This window comes from Narcine bancroftii, chromosome 5 (assembly GCF_036971445.1).
Source record: "Narcine bancroftii isolate sNarBan1 chromosome 5, sNarBan1.hap1, whole genome shotgun sequence".
NCBI lineage: Eukaryota > Metazoa > Chordata > Chondrichthyes > Torpediniformes > Narcinidae > Narcine > Narcine bancroftii.
The window spans coordinates 141,893,893-141,914,218 of NC_091473.1; the positions used below are offsets into that span (position 1 = coordinate 141,893,893).

At 37.2% G+C, this 20,326-nt stretch overlaps 2 protein-coding genes across 10 annotated transcripts in view; one reads left to right on the top strand and one right to left on the bottom strand.

Moving 5' to 3' along the window:
• fnbp1l (formin binding protein 1-like) overlaps positions 1-20,326 on the top strand; it is a 259,561-nt gene that overhangs the window by 238,124 nt on the left and 1,111 nt on the right. The window contains exon 17 of the mRNA XM_069939287.1: positions 9,135-9,202. Coding sequence (XP_069795388.1) covers positions 9,135-9,144 — 10 coding nt within the window. The 3' untranslated portion in view covers positions 9,145-9,202. The remainder of the gene's footprint in view (positions 1-9,134; positions 9,203-20,326) is intronic.
• bcar3 (BCAR3 adaptor protein, NSP family member) overlaps positions 14,063-20,326 on the bottom strand; it is a 191,784-nt gene continuing 185,520 nt past the window's right edge. For 8 of the 9 annotated variants that reach the window (XM_069939283.1, XM_069939280.1, XM_069939279.1 and 5 more), the window contains 3 exons: positions 20,117-20,228; positions 17,877-18,083; positions 14,063-15,049 (listed from right to left, as the gene is read on the bottom strand). In XM_069939283.1, coding sequence (XP_069795384.1) covers positions 14,874-15,049; positions 17,877-18,083; positions 20,117-20,228 — 495 coding nt within the window. In that variant the 3' untranslated portion in view covers positions 14,063-14,873. The remainder of the gene's footprint in view (positions 15,050-17,876; positions 18,084-20,116; positions 20,229-20,326) is intronic. The other variant, XM_069939281.1, reaches the window with a different exon arrangement.

The window sequence follows — 20,326 nt, forward strand, 5'->3', positions numbered from 1 at the left end:
ATAGACCAGCACAATTAAGATATCTGTCAGATTTTTATCAAACAAGGGAAAAACCAGATTGGACCAGGTTAGAGCTAGATAAAATAGGGGAGAAGGTACCAGAACATATACTTTATAAGTGGGATGAAAAACTGGTGCAACATAGAAGTTCACCAGTACTGCACCATCTGCTCAACATTTGGAAGAAGATTCACGTAGAAAGGAAAAAAACAAATTACCAACTACCAAAATTTTTTTTTTTAAATTTTTTATTTTTCACACCATAAATCATGTTAGCCATGATATACACTTTTTCTTTTTCACACATATACAGTGACTTTTTCTCCCCCCCCCTCCCTCCTCCCAAGCCACCCCCCCACCCCCCCCCCTCATCCATTTTAGGTATACAATCTAGGTTGCATTAAGCCAGTCAGACAATGTTGTCATTCAACAAAAATACACCAGAAATTCTACTGAGTCCATTCTTTTCTTTTCTTCTCCTTCCATCAACTTAGGTAATGTTTGTTCCCGGTAGGTTTTCGCTATTGTATTTAATGTAAGGCTCCCATACTTGTTCGAATATTTCAATATTATTTCTTAAACTATATGTTATTTTTTCTAATGGAATACATTTATTCATTTCTATATACCATTGTTGTATTTTCAAATTATCTTCCAATTTCCAGGTTGACATAATACATTTTTTTGCTACGGCTAGGGCTATCTTAACAAATCTTTTTTGTGCATCTTCCAAGTCAATTCCAAATTCTTTATTTTTTATGTTACTTAGGAGAAAGATCTCTGGATTCTTTGGTATATTGTTTTCTGTTATTTTATTTAATATCTGATTGAGATCATCCCAAAATTTTTCTACTCTCTCACATGTCCAGATTGCATGAATTGTTGTTCCCATTTCTTTTTTACATCGAAAACATCTATCAGATACTGTTGGGTCCCATTTATTTAACTTTTGCGGTGTAATGTATAGTCTGTGTAACCAATTATATTGTATCATACGCAGCCTCGTATTTATTGTATTTCTCATCGTTCCAGAACATAATTTCTCCCATGTTTCCTTTTTTATCTTTATATTTAAATCTTGTTCCCATTTTTGTTTAGTTTTACCATTTGTTTCCTCATTCTCCTTTTCTTGCAGTTTAATATACATATTTTTTATAAATCTTTTGATTAACATTGTATCTGTAATCACATATTCAAGGTTACTTCCCTCTGGTAAACTCAAATTGCTTCCTAATTTATCTTTCAAGTAGGATCTCAGTTGGTAATATGCCAGCGCTGTATCTCCAGTTATACTGTACTTATCTCTCATTTGTTCAAAGGATAAGAATCTACTTCCTGAAAAACAATTTTCTATTCTTTTAATTCCTTTTTTTTCCCATTTTCTAAAGGAAAGGTTGTCTATTGTAAAAGGGAGTAGCTTATTTTGCGTCAATATTAGTTTTGGTAATTGATAATTTGTTTTATTTCTTTCTACATGAATCTTCCTCCATATATTGAGGAGATGGTGTAATACTGGAGAAGTTCTATGTTGTACCAATTTTTCGTCCCATTTATATAATATGTGTTCAGGTATCTTTTCCCCTATTTTATCTAATTCTAATCTCGTCCAGTCTGCTTTTTCCCTTGTTTGATAAAAATCTGATAGGTACCTTAATTGTGCGGCTCTATAATAATTTTTGAAGTTTGGCAATTGTAAGCCTCCTTGTTTATACCATTCTGTTAATTTATCTAGTGCTATCCTCGTTTTCCCCCCTCTCCATAAAAATTTCCTTATTATTTTCTTTAACTCTTTGAAGTATTTTTCTGTCAGTTGTATTGGCAATGCCTGAAATAAGTATAGTATCCTTGGAAAATTGTTGATTTTAATACAGTTTATCCTTCCTATCAGTGTTAGTGGTAGCTCTTTCCAATGCTCTAAATCGTCCTGTAATTTTTTCATTAGTGGATTGTAATTGACTTTATATAATTGGCCTAGATTTTTGTTTATTTGTACACCTAGGTATCTTATTGCCTGCATTTGCCATCTGAATGGGGATTCCTTCTTAAATTTTGAGAAATCCGCGTTATTCATAGGCATTGCTTCACTTTTATTTACGTTTATCTTGTATCCCGACACTTCTCCATATTCCTTCAATTTCTTATATAGTTCTTTTATTGATAGTTCTGGTTCTGTTAAGTACACTATAACATCATCCGCAAATAGACTGATTTTATATTCCCTGTCTTTTATTTTTATTCCTTTTATATTATTATCTATTCTTATCGATTCTGCTAGAGGTTCTATAGCTAGCGCAAACAATAATGGTGATAGTGGGCATCCCTGCCGCGTTGACCTGCTTAAGTTAAATTGCTTTGATACATGTCCATTTACTGTCACTTTCGCTAACGGTCCCTTATATAATGCTTTAATCCAATTAATATACTTCTCCGGTAAACTGAATTTTTGCAATACTTTGAACAAATAATTTCATTCTACTCTGTCGAAGGCCTTCTCTGCGTCTAAAGCAACTGCTACTGCAGGTGCTTTATTTCCTTCTACTGCATGAATTAAGTTAATAAATTTACAAATATTGTCTGTTGTGCGTCTTTTTTTGATAAATCCAGTTTGGTCTAAATTTACCATTTTCGGTACCTGTTCTGCAAATCTGTTTGCTAATAGTTTAGCTATTATCTTATAATCTGTGTTTAGCAAAGATATTGGTCTATATGACGCTGGTGAGAGTGGATCTTTCCCTTGTTTTAGTATCACTGTAATTATTGCTGTTTTACATGAATCTGGTAAGTTTTGTGTCTCATCAATCTGGTTGATTACATCCAGGAGGGGCGGTATTAATAGGTCTTTAAATGTTTTGTAGAATTCTATTGGGAGTCCATCCTCTCCTGGTGTCTTATTATTTGGTAATTTTTTTATTATCTCTTGTATTTCTACTGTTCCAAATGGTTCTGTTAATTTATTTTGTTCCTCTATTTGTAGTTTTGGTAGTTCAATTTTAGTCAAAAATTCATCCATTTTCCCTTCTTTCCCTTCGTTTTCAGTTCGGTATAATTGTTCATAGAATTCTCTGAAGTTTTCCTTAATTTCTTTTGGATTATATGTAATTTGTTTGTCTTTTTTCCTTGTTGCCAATACCATTTTCTTAGTTTGCTCTGTCTTAAGCTGCCATGCTAAGATTTTGTGTGTTTTTTCACCTAGTTCATAATATTTCTGTTTTGTCTTCATTATATTCTTCTCCACCTTATATGTTTGTAATGTTTCATATTTTATTTTTTTATCCGCCAATTCTCTTCTTTTGGTTGTATCTTCCTTTATTGCAAATTTTTTTTCTAGGTTTACTATTTCCCTTTCCAACTGCTCTGTTTCCTGATTATAGTCCTTCTTCATCTTGGTTACATAACTTATTATTTGCCCTCTAATGAATGCTTTCATTGCGTCCCATAGTATAAACTTATCTTCCACTGATTCTGTATTTACTTCAAAATACATTTTTAATTGTTTTTCAATAAATTCTCTAAAATCCTGTCTTTTAAGTAGCATGGGGTTTAATCTCCATCTATACATTCTTGGAGGGATGTCCTCTAGCTTTACTGTCAGTATTAAGGGTGAATGGTCCGATAGCATTCTCGCTTTATATTCTGTTTTTCTTACTCTATCCTGCATACTAGCTGATAACAAAAATAGGTCTATTCTTGAGTATGTTTTATGTCTAGTCGAGTAGTATGAGTATTCCTTTTCTTTTGGGTTTTGTTTCCTCCATATGTCCACAAGTTTCATTTCTTGGATTGATTTAATTATAAATTTGGTTACTTTGTTCTTCCTGTTAATTTTTTTCCCCGTTTTATCCATATTTGGATCCAAATTCAGATTGAAATCCCCTCCTATTAGTATGTTCCCTTGCGTATTAGCTACCTTCAAAAAGATATCTTGCATAAACTTTTGATCTTCTTCGTTAGGTGAATATATATTAAGTAGATTCCAAAGCTCCGAATATATCTGACATTTTATCATAACATATCTCCCTGCTGGATCTATTATTTCCTCTTCTATTTTAAATGGCACATTTTTGCTAATTAATATAGCCACTCCTCTTGCTTTTGAATTATACGATGCTGCTGTTACATGTCCTACCCAATCTCTCTTTAATTTCTTGTGCTCCAATTCAGTTAAGTGTGTTTCTTGGACAAATGCTATATCTATTTTTTCCTTTTTCAGTAAATTTAGTAGTTTCTTCCTTTTAATTTGGTTATGTATTCCATTAATATTTAAAGTCATTTAGTTCAGCGTAGCCATTTTATATTTTGTTTATCTTCTCTTTCCGTTTTTACATCATTACCTTTCCTCCTTTTCCATTTCTGTTTTCTTATTTTCAACTCTTTACCAGACAACATTCCTACAACATCCAACATTTTCCTTATTCTCCTATTTCTATTTTCTTTATCCCCAATCTCCCCTTCCCCTCCTGAGTTGTCCTTTATCCCTTGTCGGACAACCACATCTCCCCTCTCCATTTGGATTTGCGAATCCACTCGCAAGCGTCAACTGATTTTGCAGTGACCGCTCTTTCCCCCCACCCAGCCCCCCCCAGAAAAGATTTCACTTTTCATATGTCACAAAGGTCACTCTTTTAATTCCCTCCTTATTCTCTCTATTCCATTACCTTCCCTTATTAATTCTTGTCTATACTATCTATATTTTCCTCTAATTACAGATACTTTCACGTATGCATATTGTCTCTATTCACTCTTATACCTCTTTACCCGCATATATATCAATCGTGGTCATTTTTACCCTCATTACCCGTCTTCATACCTCAGTCTATTTTTGTAATTGTTCTGCAAATTTTCGTGCTTCTTCTGGATCCGAGAATAGTCTGTTTTGTTGTCCTGGAATAAATATTTTCAATACCGCAGGATGCTTCAGTATAAATTTCTGTGCCTTTGTATTTTCTCTTGTTTTTCCCGACTTTTCTGGAGAGGGCTGGAGTTCTCCGTCCGGCCACTACTCCATCACGTGACTCCTCTACCAAAATTATTATTGACGCAAAATCAACTAATCCCTTTCATAATAGATAACCTTTCCTTTAGAGAATGGGAGAGAAAAGGGAACAAAAGAATAGAAAATTTTTGGGGGGGAAATAATTTATTATCTTTTGAACAAATGAAGTACAAATATGGAATAACTCATGGTACAATGTTTGCATACCACCAACTGAAAATCTACTTAAAGGACAAATTGGGAAGCAGGCTGAGGTTACCAAAAGGAAGAAGCTTTGAATATGTGATTACAGACACAATGATATTTAAAAGATTTATAACAAACATGTATATCAAGCTGCAAGAGAAAGAGAACGAGGAAACAAGCTGTAAACGCAAACAAAAGTTGGAAAAAGATATAAACATAAAGATAAAAAATGAAATATGGGAAAAGCTATGCTCTGGAACTATGAGAAATACAATAAACACGAGGTTACACATGATATAATATAATTGGTTACACAGACTATATATCACGCCCCAAAAGTTAAATAAATGGGACCCAATAGTATCAGATAGATGTTTTTGCTGTAAGAAGGAAACAGGAACAACAGTAAATGCAATTTGGGCCTGTGAGAAAGTGGAAAAGTTTTGGGAAGATTTAAATCAGGTATTAAATAAAATCACAAAAAGCAACATACCAAAAAACCCAGAGATCTTTCTTCTAAGTAATATAAGAAGTTAGGAACTAGGCCTCAAATTGGATGAAGCACAAAAAAAGATTTATTACAGCCTTAGCTGTAGCAAAAAAAATGTATAATGTCAACCTGGAAATCAGAAGAGAGCCTGAGAGTACAGCAATGATACATAGAAATGAATAAATGTATTCCATTGGATAAAAATAACATATAATTTAAAAGAATAACGTCACAGTATTCGAACAAATTTGGGAACCGTACATGGAACATAACAGAGAGGGCCTACCGCGGACCTCCACCCCCTAAAATGATAGAATGAGAGGAAGACAAAATGAACTGACCCAGTGTGTAAAAGTAGATGACACAATTTTCTTGTTTATTTTCATTGTGTGATGACATTGTTTAATGGGTTTATTGTATTGTATATGTTGAATGTTTAGTGGGTAGGAAGGGAAGAGAGGGGAGAAAATGACACTGTGTATATTCAAGAGGGAAACGTTTGAGTGTATTTTGGTTAATATGGTTCATACTATGAAAAATAAAAAAAATTTATAAAAATTAAAATAAAAAAAGTCTCCAATGATCCTGCAATGTTACTGATATGAATTCTTCAGTTGAGCAAATAAATTCTGTTTTAAAATGTGTGTATGTATGTAACCTACTCTAATGTTACCAAAATTCCTCCCAATATTTATCCATTACAGCGGAAACAGGCCATATCGGCCCTTAGAGTTTGCGCCGGTTCACTTGAACAGCTCCACTAGTTCCCCCTTCCCATAACCCTCTAACCCCCTCATATCCATGTACACATCCAACCTTCTCTTAAATGACAGAAAGGACCCTGCCACAACTATCTCCTCTGGAAGATCATTCCATTCTGCCACCACTCGCTGAGTGAAAAAGCATCATCTAACATTTCTCCTGAAGTTTTGCCCCTTTACCTTTAATTTATGCCCTCTTCTTCCAACCTCCCCTGCCCTCAGGGGAAAGTTGCTAGCAGCTTTGCCTGGTGCTGCTTTCAGGTGCAACGGGGGAGTCTCGGAGCAGGATATTATACCTACCGGAGAAAGGTTAGGTAGGTAAACCTCCCGGCCGGGTTCTCCACTTTCAGGTAGCTACCCGACAGTAGCATCTTTCAGCCCACTTTTCCAAACAAACCAAATCCTTCTGCAATCCAAGAAAACTTCCTCATTATCCATCACTTTCCCTATTTTCGTATCATCTGCATGTTTGCTTACCCAGTTAATCACCCCTCCTCCAAATCATTAATATAAATGATAAACAGGGGACCCAGCACTGATCCCTGAGGCACCCCGCTTGTCACAGGCTTCCATCCTGACAGACAGTTGTCCACCATGACTCACTGCTGTCTATCTTCCAGCCACCTGTGAACCCTTCTCACTATCTCTCCATTAATCCCTAGTGACTGAACCTTCCTTACTAACCTTACATGCGGAACCTTATCAAAAGCCTTACTAAAATCCAAATAGATCAGGTCAACCGCCCTACCTTCATCCACTTTTCTTGTCACCTCTTCAAAAAACTCAACAAGATTTGTCAAACATGACTTTCCCTTCACAAACCCATGCTGGGTGCCCCTAATCGATCCCTGCCTATCCAGATATTTGTACATATTGTCTCTCCTACTTTTAAAATTTCTATTTTCAACCATATTGGTCTGTCTCCTTCCTCAAAAAAAAAGGAAGTAAGAAACCTTATCTGGGCTGCTTGGTAATAATTTTTTTTAAATTTGGGAGCTTTAAACTTCCCAAATTATATTTCCATGTGTATTTTTCTATGGAGACTCTGGACTTCTTACCCTTCCAAAGGAATTTTCTGACATTTATTTAACTCCTGGAAAAAAAACTATCAGTTAGTAGAATTGGCGATGTTAGAAATAGAAACTAAACTCTTTGAAATATATTCATTTTGACACAATTAACTCTTCCAACTAATGTTATTGGTTCAAGTCTTCTTCAACCTTTTTATGCAAAGGTGAGTAATTTAATTTTTATAAATTCTTTAAATTGTTATTTGTACTTATTGCTAAATATTTTGTCCCATTAAACAGCCACTTAAATTGGGTGTCTCTTTGGCACTGAGCTTAATCCCCTTCTGTTAGTGGCATAATTTCAGTCTTATCCCAATTTATTTTGTAACCCGATATTTCTCATAATCTTCCAGTTTCAATACAGCTTCTGTCACAAAGTTACTGGTTCTGTCAAATATATCAATACATCATCAGTGAAAACATTTATATTCCTCCTCATTGACCCTGAATCCCTTAATGTCTGGATCTCACCAGATTGCTTCTGTAGCTAGAATGAAAAGAGTCAGAGATATTGGACATTCTTGTCTACAAGATCTTGTCAACTGGAATGGTGCAGAGACTTGTCCATTTGTTACTATTTTGGCTTTAGGATGATTGCACAGTGCCTTAATCCAATTTATAAAAAATTTCCCTAATCCAAATCTTTCCAATTCTTTAAATAGAAAGTCCCACTCCAGTCTATCAAATGCTTTTTCTCCATCCAAGGCCACAGCTATCCTCAGATCACCTCCCTTTTGTGCCAGATGAATTATACTAAGCAATCTACTTTCATTATCAGCATATTGCCACTTTTTTGCAAAGTCTGTTCAGTCCATGTTTATTAATTTTGGCAAATTTTGCTAATTATTTGCCAAGGCTTTGGCAATGATCTTATAATCTGAAATTAACAGTGAAATAGGTCTACAGGATGATGGTTTTAGCCAATCTCTTTTTTTTGTATTACTGTAATTGTCACCACTGAGAATGTGAGGGTATGTGTTTCCGATGCCTGATCTAAAATCTCCATAAAAAGAGGAATCAGCAAATCTTTAAATTCTTTTTAAAATTCAGAGGGGAAGCATCCTCTCCCAGAGATTTCAAAGAACCCAGGGCCTTCTTCACCTCTATATGGATAAAGGAGGCATTAAGTTCTACCTTTTCTTCCAGGTCTAACCTTGGAAGCTCCTCTATCTTATTAACATCTCCTTGAGATTCTGATTGGTATAACTTGAAATAAAATTGCCTAAAAGCCTCATTATTTTCTTGAGGGTTGTAACTGGTTGTATTCGCATCATTCTCGAGACCTGTTCTGCTCTCAACTGCCAATAAAGTGCTCTATGGGCTCTTTCACGGAGTTCATAATACCTCTGTTTAGTTCTTGTTATTGTTTATTTTATTTTATATGTTTGCAATTTGTAGGACCCAAAGTTTTTTTTAATTAATAAGTTGTCTATACCTCTTCATTTTAAGGTCCTTTTCCAAATAAAGTATTTCTCTTTCCAGTTGATCGTAGAAGTATAGCTTATCATTTGCCTTCTTAAATATCTTTCAGAATGTCCCATATAATAAATTTATCGGTAGTTGAATTGCAGTTGGTCTCACAAAATATATGAATTTGTCTAATAAAATCACAAATGTCTGATCTTTTTAAACAGCAAAGAATAAAGACGCCATCTAGAGACTGATTTTTCTTTATCTGACATCATGATAGTCAATATAAGAGGTGAGTGATCTGATAAAATTCTTGCTTTATATTCATAAACCATGATCTTACCCTGCAATTGGGATGATATCAAAAATAAATCTATCCTAGAACAGGAATCATGTCTATTTGGATAAAAAGAATAATCTCCTTGGATGAATCCTTCTCCAGACGTCCACTAAGTTCAACTCTCTCATTATTCTCAAAGTAGCTTTTGCATTTATCACTGCCTTTGTTCTATCTAGAACTTGGTCTGGACAAAAATTGAAATCTCCTCCCACTAAAATATTTTTATAGGCATCTGCCAAATTAAGAACTGCTTTGTGGATGAATTTCTCATCATCATAATTTGGCGCATATCAATTCATAAGGGTCCAGGAGTCAAAATATATCTATTACATACCTACCTGCTGGATTTATTACTACATCCTGTATTCTAACTGAAGTTTTTCTGCATCAAGATCACCACTCCTTTTGCTTTTGAATTGAACAAGGAGGCAAATACATGGCTAACGCAGTCCATTTTTAATTTTTGATGCTCTTTTTTAACAAAATAAGTTTCTTGTTGATCAGCTCCTATATTTTTAATATGTGCTTACACTCTCTTTCCATTCACCCTCCCATTCAAACCATTTTCATTAAAACTTATAAACCTGACTGTATTAAAAGCTCATTATACTCTCCTTATGGTCCCCCATGTGCCTTCTCCAAAAATTGCTTATTCTTTTTCTTCCGTAGTGAGACCAGTAAACCAAGTAGGAAAAGAAAGAAAATAGTTAAAATAAACTTAAAATAATGTATACTGTGTCCATAATAATTAAGCAAACCCCCCTCCCTCTAGTGTTGTTAATATAGTATACAATGCTACTGCCTCCATTTTATGGGTTGTGGCAAATGCCACACATATACACATGATATGATAGGGATCAGGTTCCCATCACCTTGATTCCCCCCCCCCCTGCCCCAACCCTGGAAAATTCTCCATATGATAATTACTCAATCTTTAATCAAAATAAAACAGAAAAATACAAAGTTGTCATGAATTAATCACTCCACTGGTCTAACATTCTGCAATGTTTCCACAAACTTTGCTGCAAGCTTTGAAGTCTGAAAAAAGTTTATTTCCACCACTCAGCAGAATGATTTTCAAAGTTGCACAAACTTGTAGCCTTTCTGCAAAGAGAGACTTTTTAACCAGCAATTTTTCCCCTGTCTTGATGCTTTAGGCATTTAATCAACATAGAACATGTTTTTTGATCTGGTGCTGGTCGCAGTACAAGGGATCTGCGTGCCCTTTCAATTTCAATATTTTATCCAACCGTTTCTGCCCCCAGAATTCTGGGTATCCATACTTGGAAGAAATGAATCAAATCTGGACCTTCCGTACTTATAGATTCTATCCTTAAGAATCTTCTCCAATAGTTTGCACATCATTGACGTAAGATTCATCGGTCTCCAATTTCCAGGATTCCCTCTATTACCTTTTTTTTAAAACAAGGGGACTACATTTGCCATTCTCCGATCCTCCAGCACTTCTCCTGTGGCCAAACAAGATTCAAAGACCATAGCTACTGCCCCATCTCTTACTAGCAAACCTCCCCGCCAGGATATTGGTCCCCCACTAGTTCAGGAGCAGGCCCGTCTTTTCTGTACAGGTCAGACCTTCCCCAGAAGAGATCTCAATGATTCAGAATTCTGAACCCCTGCCCCCCAGCACCAACTCTTCAGTCACTCATTCATTTGTCACAACTTCCTGTTCCTCCCCTCTCTGGTGAGTGGCAAAGGCAGTAATCCTGAGATTACCATCCTTGAGCTCCTGCTTTTTAACTTCTTTCCTAACTCCCTATTCCCTCTTCAGGACCTCATCCCTATTCCTATCTATGTCATTGGTCCCCATGTAGTCCACAACATCTGGCTGCTCACTCTCCCTCTCTCGAATCCCGTGAACTCGATCTGAGATATAAATCCCCAATTACCATAGCTCTCCTCTTCCCCCCCCACTTTCCCTTCTGAGCCGAGGGGTCAACCTCTGTGCCAGAGATGTCACTACCATGATGACCCTGGTAAATCATTTCCCCCACCCCAACAGTGTACTTGTTGAGGGGAACAGCCTCTGAGGTGCTCTGCACTGTCTGTCTCTTCCCCTTCCCTCTCTTAACAGTCACCTGTCTCCTGACATTTAGTGGTGACTGGCTCCCTGAAGCTCCTCTATCACTTTTTCTGACTCCCAAATGATCCCGAGTTTATCCAGCTCTTTAACAGTGACTCAGGAGCTGCAGCTGGATGCATCGTCAGGGACATTATGCCATCTCAGATTTCCCACATCCTGCAATCAGAGTATTTGACTGCCCTAGTTGCTGTGTCTATTAATTCTTCCTTATTTAATTTCAAAGATCTAACCTTATTTGAATCAAGCTCGTCTGAAACCTCATGAGCCAAGTCCCACTCCTAACCTGAGCCATTCACACACTGGCTACTCTGGTCGAATTAACCTCTTTTTATTTGTCACTACTCCTTATCTTAATTACTCCTCCCACCAATCACCATTCTGTTTAACCTTTTACTTGCTTTTTAAAGGCACACACACCTCCAGCTGGATCCTCACAAGCCCAGCTCTCTCGAGTCCCACACTCCTCTTTCAGTAACAGTCCCAAGATGTCTGAAACTCATTGAGACATAAAATTCTGATAGAACTAGACAGGGAATGCTCTTCCTGCATCTAGCCTATGTGGATGTCCAGAACAAAAGGGGGGAGGGGGGTCACAGTATGAGAATAAGGGGTAAGTCATCTTGTACTAAGAAGGAACTTTTCATTTGAGAGCTGTGAACTTGTTGGACTCCCTACCACAGCAAGCAGTAAAAGTCAGTTCCTTAGATATATTCTAAAGGGAGTTGGATGCAATCTTATGGCTTAAGGGATCAAGGGGGATGGAAAGAAAGCAGGGTACTGAAGACATAACCTTCTCCAGTTTTCTGTGTTTCTAACTCATTAAATGGCAGGACAAGCTTGAGAGATCAAATTTCCTGCTCCTGGTCTCGCATTGAATAATATAAAAATAGACTTGTTTAATTGAAAGCAAGACTACATACTGACTTTTTGGTGTAATTGAGAAGAATAGTGTACTTGTGAGAAACAGTTCATTAAGTTGGTATAGTGACTGTAATGAGAGGTGTGCGTTTGCTGAGAGTTTAGAAGAGGTCATTCAGTTTTTGGCTATCCATTGCAAAGACTTTATATAATATTGATCTTGACCTTGATGTTCCAATGGACTCTGAAGTTAAGCAATACCTTTTTGAAATTTAAGCCCTGTAATAGTTTAAGAATGGAGTCAGATTCTTCCTGGTACTCATTCCAAGAGCAGCTCATTACGCAAATTATTTATCTTGTTAAATTATTAATCATTTGTTAATTTTTAAAGTGAGTTAAATAGTGCGTACTTGATCTTGTTCATGCTAAAGGTTTGTAAGCTAGAGCCACTCACAAGACGATCTCCAAGTTAATCTCAGCAGATTCTTTGCCTTTCCAAACCAGCACCTAAGTGGAATTATGTGGTTGGTGAAAGAATGTGAGCTCGTTTGCAAGTGGAGGTGATGTTCATTGAACTGTCCCTGAAAGAAATTCTATAACTTTAGTACAGTAAAAAAAAACACCTATGGGGATTGCTTGAAATGGTGTGTTGCTTGATTGGCCAATTTTAATCTTTCATATTTTTTAACCTATTTATTTTCCACAATTTTTTTTTTTGTCATTTGCTTGAATTCTGGATAATGGGGATTCCACTGTATTACTATTTATATCCAGCAACTTTCACAATTTCAACATGTCCCAAAGCTGTAGGAACATGAAATGTTGCATGGGCTAACACAGCAATGATCTGTTCTCATAAAAAAATCCATTCCTGACCTCCCAGGATGTTAAAGTGTTTATTTTAATGTTTTATGTGGAAATCTATTAGAATTAAATCAGTAAACTTGCTAAAGTTCTCAGTGCCACAAACCAGCAATTTCTGCAAATCCCCATGTCAAAGTCCTAAATTGTGCCTCGCTGTATGGCAGTTGGTTCATCTGCCTGCATAACTTGAGCAAATGTGCAAATACTGAATTGTGATTTGGAATTAATAATGGCTTCCAGTTTTATAAAATTTATGTAAAACTGTGTTCATCCAAATGCTTCATGTATTTGTTGGAAAATCCTTAATGTATTTTACCAGAGGTGCGGAGAATTATAGCAATAGCTGCTTTCAGGTGGAATCGCCTGGAGAATGTGGCTCCGGAGCGGCTGTAGGTGTCTGCGAAGGGACGTTCAGGTGGCAACACTGAAGGAGGTGTTCTGCCACCTGAAAGGTCTGAAGTGAGGAGAGGAACGCAACAGCAAACGCCGGCTTCTGAGTCGGGCAGGGACAACCGCCTGACAGTCCCCCGGCACGGAACTGCAGGGGACTGTCAGGCAACGCGAAGTTGGGTCACCAGCTGACTGTCATCAGCCTGCCCTCTGCTAAGCACCTGAAAGTTGCTAGCAGCTTTGCCTGGTGCTGCTTTCAGGTGCAACGGGGGAGTCTCGGAGCAGGATATTATACCTACCGGAGAAGGGTTAGGTAGGTAAACCTCCCGGCCGGGTTCTCCACTTTCAGGTAGCTACCCGACAGTAGCATAGGAGTACAATAGGTGGCTTTACAGTCGGGTATTGTGGCCACCTGAAAGTGGCTAATAGCTTGCACATGTGCAACACTTACCCTTTATTTCACCATCTATGCTCTTGTGCAAGCCACTTGTAGCTATTAGTTAAATACGAGTGGGACTTTCTTGTCAAAGATGCTATTTGGCTGCTTGTTGATGGGTGTTTGGGTATCAGTTTCTAATAGAAAAAAATCAACAATCACGTGCATAATGAAATGTTTAATCGGAGAGCAAGGATCAGTTCAACATTCTAATCCTGTCTTGAAAATGTTCCCTTGTAGGCATTAACAATACAATGTTGTCCAAGTTCCCTTTTCTTTAGGGACTAAAGTATTGCATACCCCATCTTAAAACTTTCAATAAGAAAATACAAAACTAAATTTGCTACTATGCTTTGGTTCAATGACCTCCAGCTAATGCTGATTCAATTGGTTACTACCCCTGTGTGGTAAAATATGAGAATATTTAAAGCTAAGGAATGGTGCAATTTTATTGGGCCACAGAAATACATCATCTGCACAGTAATTTGCATTACTACATAAAATACCACTAATTGTTTTGACAGAATTCTATTTACAATTAATTTTACAGAAAAATATATTAAATGGCTGAAGCCTTCAGACAAAAAAAGGTTGCCTTCATATTTTGTATTTACAATGACCCAACAGTCAGACTGCTGGAAATTACTGGCCATCACTCAGGCCAGAACCACCTACCACCATCTTTAATATCATGGTGGTGTAACACTTCGATACACAAAGTAAACCATCAAAAAATGGATTTCTAACAAGGTTAAAAACACCTCCAGCATTTCTGAACCCTGGAGTTAGCTGCAATTAAAAAAATAAATCACTTGGAATGTTAAAGGTGTGCAAGTATAAACTGATGAGACACGACAGCAGGTGGCTAAAACACCGACATGTGGAAGGGAAGGTAATTTCTTGGTTCACGTTGGATATTGTACAAAGTGTGCTTTAACAACACGCCGTCTTCTGTGTTGCATTTCCAGAATCTGCTAGTGGTCCAGATGCCACAATGGTGGTTCAAGTTTTCGTGATAAAGCAGTCAAAATCATCGTGAACTTTTCATATCGATCTGCTTGGTTAACTTGTGCTCCCTTGCTTCCCCACAATAACCTCATTGCAAACTCGGTCTGAAATGCCTCAAGCATTTCTTCATTTGGCTTAAAATCTACAAGAAATAAACAAGTGTTAATAAATGTACCCATATTATAGAACAATTTCAGAAAAAGTAGTGAAAATTGTAACACGTTATGCGATTGGAGAATCATACAGAGCTTTAATGAGGCTCGATGATATATCATTGGACTCCCACATGTTAAACTTTGTGGGCAAAATTAGAACCAACTATAAGCTGATAATGAAAGAGCAAAGGCACTGGAGCAGCTGGATCTTTGATGGCCAACAAGACAAACTCCCGAACCAACAAGATTTATGGTTTGAGAAATGGAAAGAGCTGAAGGAGGGTGAAGTAAATTTTGTATCAGGCACAGAATAATAGAGAGAAAGAAAAAGTGAAAAAGCATAATGTGGGATATTTTTAAAATCTAAAATTTGCAATTTTTAAAAAAAACTTTATTTAAGATTTTATAACATGAATAAAATATATTTCATTTTAAAAAAAATTAAGAATAAGATAATGAAATTACAATACAGCATCAGTAATCTAAATAAACTATATCCCCCCAATAATTATTACACAACATTAAGATAATGAAATTACAATACAGCATCAGTAATCTAAATAAACTATATCCCCCCAATAATTATTACACAACATTAATAACCCAACTCAAATTAGTCCAACCCCCCCTTCCCCCAAAATAAAGAGTGAAGAATTAATAAAGTTAGTAATATATGTAAGAAAAAAAACCACTTACAAAAACATAACAGATTAAAATACTAACAAAAAGAAAAGTAATTAATACTAAGATATCACACTTAAAAACATTTAAATTAAACTTAAATGCATATATTTAACAAACGGAGTCAAGATAAAACATTACAAATAAAAATACTATCCAATCTAAAATATCACACTTAAGAAACGTATTTAACTCAAACTTAATATAAAAAATTAGTAAAATTAATATAAAAAATTCTTAAACAATAATCAATTCTAAAAAAAAGTGTAGCATGAAAAAAAAGATGAAAAAAACTTTCTCTATAGAAATAAACCTTCACCAAATATCAACTAACTTCACATCTATCATCATATTAGTCACATAAACCACCATCTTAAAATAAAATTTGCAATTTTAATGATAAATACATAGTTAAAAGACGGTCTGTTGCTCAACTGGCAACTACATCATTAAAAATAAGTTGTTGTCATGTCCAGAGGGCCAAGCAATTTCTGGCAATTAACATTCTTTCTTCCCTATAAGTTACTTATTATCATTAGTGGTTTTTGATGCTTAATTTTAATTGCAGCCAGCTGACCAGACATGCAAGTAAGATTAATTATGCATAAATTATGTACATGATCCTTCCCAAAATACCATTTTTCACTGCAATTGTTGCTCTTCTATTTGGATTCTTCCTTTTTTCTTTTTTGGCAAATAACCTGCTCTTTCACATACCAACCTGCTTACATCACCAACACTGAAAAAGCAGATAAAATGGTACTGCAGTGGATTGCCCACTGAAATTTCAGAGGTTAGCCCATCCGACCAGTGAAGTGCAGTTAGCAGTTCAATGGAACATTTAGTTGTACTTTTATTAACTGTAATGAACTTTAAGACAGTTAGATAATGTCTTTTGTTTCAATTAGTTGTTACAGATCTCTCAAAATTCAAATAATTTAAGAAAAAAAAATAATTGAACGAAACAAAAACTGCAGACGAGAATCTGCAGAGGAGACTTCGCAACATCCATGAGTAGAAACAGTCAGTTATTGTTTCGGTCAGGACACTTTTTATCGAGACTGATTTGACTAATTTGGGAGAATTTAACTCTTGTCCCAGTGCAGACTCTCTTCTTCTTTGGCTTGGCTTCGCGGACGAAGATTTATGGAGGGGGTAAAAGTCCACGTCAGCTGCAGGCTCGTTTGTGGCTGACAAGTCCGATGCGGGACAGGCAGACATGGTTGCAGCGGCTGCAGGGGAAAATTGGTTGGTTGGGGTTGGGTGTTGGGTTTTTCCTCCTTTGCCTTTTGTCAGTGAGGTGAGCTCTGCGGTCTTCTTCAAAGGAGGTTGCTGCCCGCCAAACTGTGAGGCGCCAAGATGCCCGGTTTGAGGCGATATCAGCCCACTGGCGGTGGTCAATGTGGCAGGCACCACGAGATTTCTTTAGGCAGTCCTTGTACCTTTTCTTTGGTGCACCTCTGTCATGGTGGCCAGTGGAGAGCTCGCCATATAACACGATCTTGGGAAGGCGATGGTCCTCCATTCTGGAGACGTGACCCATCCAGCGCAGCTGGATCTTCAGCAGTGTGGACTCGATGCTGTCGACCTCTGCCATCTCGAGTACTTCGACGTTAGGGATGAAAGCGCTCCAATGGATGTTGAGGATGGAGCAGAGACAACGCTGGTGGAAGCGTTCTAGGAGCCGTAGGTGATGCCGGTAGAGGACCCATGATTCGGAGCCGAACAGGAGTGTGGGTATGACAACGGCTCTGTATACGCTTATCTTTGTGAGGTTTTTCAGTTGGTTGTTTTTCCAGACTCTTTTGTGTAGTCTTCCAAAGGCGCTATTTGCCTTGGCGAGTCTGTTGTCTATCTCATTGTCGATCCTTGCATCTGATGAAATGGTGCATATATTTGCATATTTACCACTGGACAGCTGACTCCAGTTTTGGGATTTTCCCCTTGAAAATTGCTGACATTTCTCACCATTAAATAAGTAAATGAGAACTCACGACCACCTTCCCACCCCGGCAAAAAAAGACCTCCAAAGCAACATTATTATGAGCCTAGTATTGCATTTCACCAGTGTCCACTCTGTGAGCTCCCAGATTAGGCTAAAACTGACTGGCTGACGTGCTCATCATTCCTCACCTTCAAGAATCCGTCTTGAGTTTGCGTTGTACACAGCAGCATTGTGTGCAATGGCTCGTGCGTCTTCCAAATGTTTGAGCATTATTTCACAGCCCTGATCAATGGTTTCCCACAACTCCGTGCTTTCAAAGATGACGAACTGCCGTTCCATTACAGTAATGAGAGGCATAAGATGTGGAATTGTCGTCTTACTGAGTGGAACTTCCTCTGAGATGTTACAGGAGGAAAAAACAATAACAAATCTGATCAATCACATTAAATAACATGTTTTTTTAAAAATTCTTTATTTATCGCATTATGAACCATATCAACCAAAGTATTCACAGATGCATCTCTTTAAATATACACAGTGAGATTTTCTCTTTCCCTCCCCCTCTAAAACAGTAAATATTGAACATATAAAATACAATAAAACAACATCTTTATACAAAAGGAAAACAAACAAGACGTGTCATCTACTTACACATTAAATAACATGTTCAGTTAGTTTTTAAATTTCCTTCAGTGATTACACTGGACAATGAAAAATTTTCTTCCTGAACGCTTTTGGGTGTATTTTTTGGATTTTGGTCTGCTGATCACAAAATTAAAATGTTCCTATCACATACCTTTTTTAGATGCAACATATTTTTGTGATTTCCTGTCATATTTTAAGTCTACTTCAAGCACACAAAACCCTGAAGTGCAACACATCATTGAAAATTAATTTCCTGCATTCGCACTTGGACTTCGTCCCCACTGATCTTGGTGCAGACAGTGACAAACATGGTGAAAAAGTGGTATCAGGGCAACTGAAATCCATCATTGCTGGCCAACTATTTTTAAGTCAGTTTAACTAAATGTCAGCATCATTTTGCAATTAAACAGGCTAAATTCAATGAAAGTTTCTCCAACTTCCTACGTGATACAGCAAATCTGAAATTATCTCTGTGTTCAGCTTGAAGCTGTCTCTCATAATCCACCATTTTTTTCAAGAAGGAAACCTGGGGGGGGGGGGGGGGGAATTGCTGTCCAGTGTAATTGGAACACCTTGCTTCCATGTCGATTATGCGGAAGATTCCACTGCAGGACCCAGAATTGTAAATATTTTATCCATTGCTATTTTCTGAAGATTCTTGAATTTCCTCATGCTGACCACCTTTGGTAGGTCAGTCTCCACTGAAATCAGACACATTCATGAATCTGCTATTCAACTGAGGCTGTATCATGAATAGAGGCTAGAGGGCCAACAGCTGTCATGGGTCCGGATCTTTCAAAACCGTCTACAGATGAAAATGTTCTATCTGCAGGCCTTGACCACATGTTAATTTTAGTATTTTCAATTAGTCTTGTAAACCAGGTTAACCTCTCCTGTGACGATCCTGAGGTCATCTATAGACATTCAACCTCTGTGAGGTCCATTGATTAGTGAGTCACATGGATGAGGGAATGGCTGGCTTTGCTCATCAGGAAAGAACCAGCATTCATCTTACTAATACTATTTTGGACTACTTTCCCCCTCACGTAATGAGATGAATTCAAACAGGAATGGAGTCATAGAGGGCAGAAGAGATCCTTCAGCCTAACAGTCCACGCCAACCCATTTGGCATTCTGGGCCAGTCACATTTTTCTGCATTTGGTCCATTTCCTTCTATAGCCATTCTATCCACGTTTGTCCAAAAGTGTTTTCAATGTTGAAATTGTACCTGTTTCCATAGTTTCCTCTGGCAACAACTTCTCAATAAGGATCATGGAAAAGCTGGACCACAGGCCCTATTTAAATCTCGCACCTTAAACGCATGTTCTCTGGTTTAGAATCACCTATCCTGATAGGAAGATTTGAACATTTTCTTTATCCATGCCCCTTAAGATTTTATAAACATCTGTAAGGTCATCCCTCTACGGAATACAGACCTAGCCTATCTAATCTCTCCCTATAACCTCAAGTCCTCCATCCTAGCAACATCCTCATGAATCTCCTCTCCATCCTTTCCTTCCTATCGCTGGGTGCACACAGTTCTCCAAGTGTGGCTCATCAACGCTGATCATGAAGTCCCAACTTTTATATATAATTCTGTGCCCAATTAAGGCAAGCGAGTCAAACACCTTCCTAACCACCTTGCCCACCTAAGTCAACACTTTCAGGGATCTATATACCTGTATTCCCAGGTCTCTCTGTTTTAAAGTAAAATCTCAAACGACGCATTCCTTTTTTAAGTGTAGCAGTGTTATTTATGTGAACAATTCAAAAAAGACGTACCTCTTCCTTCATTTAAAGCTTTGATACATGGTTTAAGAGTTTTCTCATAGACAATGGCACTTTGAGTGTGCTTGCGACGTAGTGTAGTCCAGGTTTGTTCTAATCGTGTAATCTATGCAAACAATGATGTTAGATGTTAGAAAAATGGGCAGAGCCCATCATACTAAAGGGTGACAATAATTCAACAAGAAAAATGTTCCCCACTTCCCT